The 6173-nt window shown below is 36.8% G+C and overlaps 1 protein-coding gene across 1 annotated transcript; it reads left to right on the forward strand.

Annotated features, from left to right (window-relative positions):
• Positions 1–1200: 1200 nt before the first annotated feature.
• Positions 1201–4142, forward strand: LOC141499523 (olfactory receptor 1f45-like). The gene is made up of 2 exons (XM_074202209.1): positions 1201–1280; positions 3197–4142. Exons 1-2 carry the CDS (start codon positions 1201–1203, stop codon positions 4140–4142), a joined length of 1026 nt encoding a protein of 341 aa, XP_074058310.1.
• Positions 4143–6173: the final 2031 nt, after the last annotated feature.

Here is a 6173-nt window from a genome sequence, read left to right on the forward strand (position 1 = left end):
TCATATGGATGATATGGGTGACAGATATCTATATTAATATATTGTTTATAACTTGTTATTTTCGCTTCTCCACTAGCTTGTGAGCTCTTTGAGGGTAGGAAGCTTTGTTCCCTTTCTTTGTAACTGAAACACATAGCAATTTTTGGTACATAGTCGGAGCTTAATAAATATGTATTGATTTTTGACAGACTTCATTTATGGCCAAGAGTCAGTCTCTCTCTCTCTCTCTCTCTCTCTCTCTCTCTCTCTCTCTCTCTGGTTCTCTGTATATATGTAAATATATACATATCTATACATATTTGCATATATATGTGTGTGTGTGTAGATGTGTGTAGTTTGTTGGCTTTTTCATTCGATCTTGAAGTGGGCCTAAATGACATCCCCACATAAGTCACATTGGCTGATCAGCCCAAAACTACCTCTGAATGATCTATCACAGTTTATACTCAAATAAGCCATGTGAGCACTTTGGGGTGGTTTCCCTAAATCTACAGTTCCATGTATGAATCTGGGGGGGCGGGAATTTACACACACACTATCTATTTTAGTTTGATCACAGGTTGGGATCCCTGCCTCCTATGGTAATTAGGTAAGCAGAATATTTTTATGGCACCTTTCCTAGCTCATTCCTCACCCCCAAGAGATATATGTAATCTGGTCCTTAAAAGACATTCAGGGGCCAGCCAAATCTCCCTCACCTGCTTCTATTGAGAAGATGACTCTATGACCCTGGCTGTCTGAGTGTAGGGCTATGATTTCAAGTGCCAGTGAATCTACCCCTGATGCTTAATCACTTGCCTGTCTCCACTTTGAAATAAGTAAGAACAGCAGAGTGGCAGAGGTTGTTGCCTTTTGAAGCCTCTAGTCTCTTCTAGGGTTATCAAAGCCCAATGGTAGGAAAAAATTCAAGATAACTGCTAATGGCTCAAGATGCAGTGGATGAGTTTGGAATCTTTGATGTTTTACCAAGGTCTAAATACTCCCCAGTGCCTGATTCAGTTGTGTTCATGGTCACTGGAACAAATTTTTCTCATCCAATCTTTGACCAGAGAAAGTCTTCAGATAATTGAGGTAAACATTCCCCACTCACCAAAGGGGTATGACAACCTACAGTTATCTTCAATCTTGTTTAGAACAATCTGCTGAAATAGTTTACTGAGGTGTGGCTATTGTGCATGCTACAGGTTCCTGGAGTTACAGATGAGGATTGCCTGTATCATGTGGACAACAAACATGGAAACCAGTCCTGTAAAGGGCTTTACAACCCTCATACCAGAGATGTTAGTCTTCCCTGAATAGTCTATTGTAAATTTATGTCTATATATGTATATACATACACATATATTTATACATATATATATATCTGCACTCACATTTTTGCTCATTTTATACACAATCACATGGTGTATATATGCATTTAATGTGCATGGATGCATAAAGATGGATGAATATTTTTCTTGAAGTCCAATCTCATTAAGAATATTTTCTTTCTAAGTCTTCAAAATCTAATGCCTCCTCCTCCTCTACTGATTCACCTTAAGTAGACAAACAAAGAAATAGGAATATGAACTACTATTTGATGAATATAAAGAACTCCAAGAGGACAGCTAAGTGGTACACTGCATAGGTAGAGTGCCAGGCAAGGAGTTCATATCTTCTTCTTGAGTTCAAATCTAACCTCAGACAATGAATAGCTATGTGAAGTTGGCAAATCAATTAACCCTATTTGGCTCAGTTTCCTCATTTGTAAAATGAGTTTAAAAGAGAAAATGGCATTCCATTACTAAATCTTGGTGAAGAAACCCCCAAAAAGTATTATGTAGAATCAGACATAACTGAAAAATAACTAAAAAAAAGAACAAAATACCTTCTAGCTTTGGTTCCACCAAAGCAGATAAGCACCTTCTCTGAAATTTGCAATTTTAGAATATTGGCCACAAGGTTTAGAAACAGAATGGTTTTCCTAGGTTAACACATTCAGTAATTATCAAAATTGGAGATTTTGTGCTTGTCTTGCTGGCTCTGGACACCATAAATTAATTCAGCTAAGTTCCCTGTCTTGTGTTATATCTAGATATCCACCAACAAAAATTAGAACTCCTCATGGCTTTTGTTCATATTCAAGTGATCAGAAAGCAATGTCATTAGCCTGAGTCTTTAATCTTCAGAAGCTATGAAGTCTCAAGGATAAATTAATCGAACTCGTATGGAGTTAGACATTAGAATATTACTTCCATTGCACAAAGATTGAAAGAAGAAACTGCACATATAGAGAATAAAGAAGACTAGATTAAGAAAGAGCATGATAATGGGGCTTCAATCTTTTGAAGACTTATCACATGTAGAAGAATTCAAGCTGAATCTATTTATTCCTGGAAGACAGAACTAAAGACAATTAGTCTCAATTTCAAAACAAAGATTTTGTAGGGAGGAGTCTTGCTTAAGGTATCAATTAGTGGGATTGATACTTTGCTTGAGATTGCAAGGAGAGGTGATTAGAGCTCATGGATCAGGTGCTTGAAGAGACTGTAGAAGGATTTCTGTTAAACATTTTTGATTTACAGATCAACAAAAAGAGGACAGATTGGGATAAGTGACTTGACAAAGTTCACAGAGGGATGCAGTGATGGGTACTCTGTCTCCAAAATCAATACTATTCGTGCCCAGGAATTCTTTAAACTCAACTGAGGTAAACGGAGATTCATTTTCAGGTAGCAATCAAACCAATAAACAGCATTTATTAACCCCCTCTTTTATGTGCCAGACTCTTAGGATATGAAGACAAAAATGGAACAGCCCCTGACCTCAAAGTACATATTGTACTCTAATGGGACAAAATAGGTAAAGCTCAGATCATCTACTTTATGTTTTACTTCTGACTCTGGCCCTAAAGTGAAATTCAATAGAGCTTATTAATATGATACATAGTTGATTCCTATCCTTTGCTATTGAAGAAGACAAAAATGACATCACTATGTTTGAGACAAATCACAGTGTGTCCTACTGTGACTGATTAGTCCAATACAAACTCAGAATGCTCTACCATAGGTTGGACACAAGTAGTTCAGCTGAGATACTGGGGAGTTTATATTGTTGAAAAACAAATAGTAAAATTGATTTCTAATCCATAAAACCATTTATCTGTTGAATCTTTAAATCCTTTTTCTATCTCTATTCCATGTATTCTTCCTAACAGAAACATTAAAGGAGGAAATCAGAGTGGAATTTCTGAGTTCATCCTCTTGGGACTTTCAGACAATCCCAAGGAGCAGACACTCCTCTTTTTCTTGTTTCTTCTGATGTACTTGATCACAGGTCTGGGGAATTTGCTCATCATTCTGGTCATTAGATCAAGTTCATGCCTCCATACACCCATGTACTTCTTCCTCAGTAATTTGTCCCTGGTTGATATCTGTTTCACCTCCACTACCATCCCCAAGATGCTAGCAAACCATGTATCTGGCAACAAAGCAATTCCATATGCTGGATGCCTAACACAAGTATTCTTCTTCATCATGTTTGCCGGTATAGATAGCATGCTTCTCACTGCCATGGCCTATGACCGCTATGTGGCTATCTCTGCCCCACTACATTATTCCATGATAATGACTTCCAAGGTCTGTTTCATTCTTGTAGTAGTGTCCTGGATTTGGTCCTACGGCAATGCTCTAACACACACCATCCTACTGACCTGTCTTTCATTCTGTGGTCACACTGAAATCCCTCATTTTTTCTGTGACCTCAGTCCCCTCCTGAATTTGGCTTGTTCAGATACCTTCATCAATGACCTGATGGTTAACACAGTTGGGGCGCTAACAATTATCATTCCCTTCATTGGCATCCTTATCTCATATTCTCAAATTGTTGTGACTGTGCTGAGGATCCCATCTACTGTGGGGAAGTGGAAAGCTTTCTCCACCTGTTTTTCCCACCTCACCGTGGTCTCTCTGTTCTATGGGACAATTATTGGAGTGTACTTTAGTCCCACTTCTACTCACACAGCCCAGCAGGACACAGTCGCAGCTGTGATGTACACTGTGGTCACTCCTATGCTGAACCCTTTCATCTACAGTCTAAGGAACAAGGACATGAAAGAAGCCCTCATCAAGCTCCTCACCAAGAAACCAAGCCTCAATTTATGACTAAGAAATATCCTCCTCATTTGGGGGTCTGTGACTCAGTATAACTTCAATTATTTTTTTTCCTGCTTTTGTTGATTTATTTAATATTTAATATTCACTATTTGCATGCAAAACCAATTTTTACCATTTTTAATAACTTTGATTTCCAAGTTCTCTCCCTTCCACACTCCCTAAACCCCACCCCTCTTAGAAGGCAAGCAATTTTATACAGATTATACATATGTAATCCTTCTAAACATTTCTATAATAGATATTTTGTGATAGAAAACTTAGACACACCAAAAAGGATCCCTCAAAAAATAAAGTAAAAATTTTATGCTTTCTCTGAGGAAGGACAGAATTTTTCATGGTAAGTCTTGTAGAGTTGCCTTAGATCATTGCAGTACTGAGAATAGCAGTCATTCACAGCTGATAACTTCATATACAGGTTTCAGCTCGTCAGCTTTTACAGATTTTTCTGAGAGCAAAATACTCGTCATTTCTTGCAACAGAATAGAATTCCATCATAATAACATACCATAATGCTCTAAAACACACTGACCTACTGATCCATATTTCATTCTGTGACCACAGTGATATCCTTCATTTTTTTTTCCTGTGACCTCAGTTCTCTGCTGAAGTTGACCTGTTCAGATACTTTCATCAATGACCCGAGGGTTAACACAAAATGGGCGCTAAAAATTATCAATCCCTTCATAGGCATCCTTGTCTTTTCATAATTGATTAGCATCCCATTGATTTCCATTTGTCACCAAAAAAAAGAGTTGCCACAAGTATTCTAGTACATATAGGTTTTGTTTTTTCATCTATTTTAGCATATAGACCTAGTAGTGGTAGTGCAATATCAAAATGTTAGCCCTTTGGCCACATTTACAAATGGCTGAATAGAATGACAACCCCAATTCTTTAATGATTTTGCAATCACACTCCTCAAGTGCGAAATAAATGAAATTAATCTCTTACCTCCCTTATTGATGTAGCAACAATGTCTTGTGATAAAAAGAGCACAGGAACCCTTATCATGAAGTTTTCCTTTGGTTTTGGTCCTACCATTTCCTTTCTGGGCAATTCACATAAACTTCCTGGAGCTCAGTCCCCTTATCCAGGAAATGAAGAGGTACTATAGAGGGCCATTCAGGGAAACTATGTAGTTTCCAGATTATAGTATTTGACTTGCCCAGATCACTGAACAGTCAAAAAGTCTTATCTGGGGTCTCACAAACAAGATATATCTGAGGTGGGACTTCAACTTAGATGTTCAAGGTTTTGAGGAAAATTCCCTATTCACTTCTCTATACTGCCTTACCAATAAAATATGATTATTAGAAATTCAGACAAGCTTGAAAAGAGTTTAGGAGCTATTAAAATTATGGAGTACAGCTTAAACAATATTTACATTAATGACATAATAATAACAATAAAGGTTCATATATTGTACACTGTGTGTTAAGGCTTTTTAAATTATCAACTTATTTGATCCTCACAACAAGTCTAGGTTATAAGTAATGCTCTTATTCTCATTTTACATTTGAAGGAACTGACATTGCAAAGAATTAACTTATTTGTTCAGAGTCAAATACCTAGTAATTATGTATGGCTACATTTGAATCAATTTTTCCTGACTCCAGAACCAGTGATCTATCCATTGCAAGTCCTAGCTACCTATGTAAATAGAAAAACAAAAAACTAATACAACTGTATGTGCTGGAATCTTGAAGTTCAAGTTTGCACTGAAGAAGAGTTGATAAAATATGTCACAATCTTTTTTTGCAAAGGTAGGGAAATGAACTTATTGAATATTATTTTTCTATAATAAATGATAAGTTTGGTAAAAATTGCATTTCCTCTCTTTTTTTCCTTTGTTTCAACAGATGGCAAAATAATGAGAGCGGAAAGGACATACACACTTAAACAGTGTAAAACAACATAAATTAAGAAAAAAAATTAAAATAAAGGGAAGGGAATAGATTGGAATCAAAATTCCCTCAAGGAGTCAGCAGGTTAGAGGAGATGACAGGGGGAAAGCTAAGA

Source organism: Macrotis lagotis, chromosome X (assembly GCF_037893015.1).
Source record: "Macrotis lagotis isolate mMagLag1 chromosome X, bilby.v1.9.chrom.fasta, whole genome shotgun sequence".
NCBI classification, from domain to species: domain Eukaryota; kingdom Metazoa; phylum Chordata; class Mammalia; order Peramelemorphia; family Peramelidae; genus Macrotis; species Macrotis lagotis.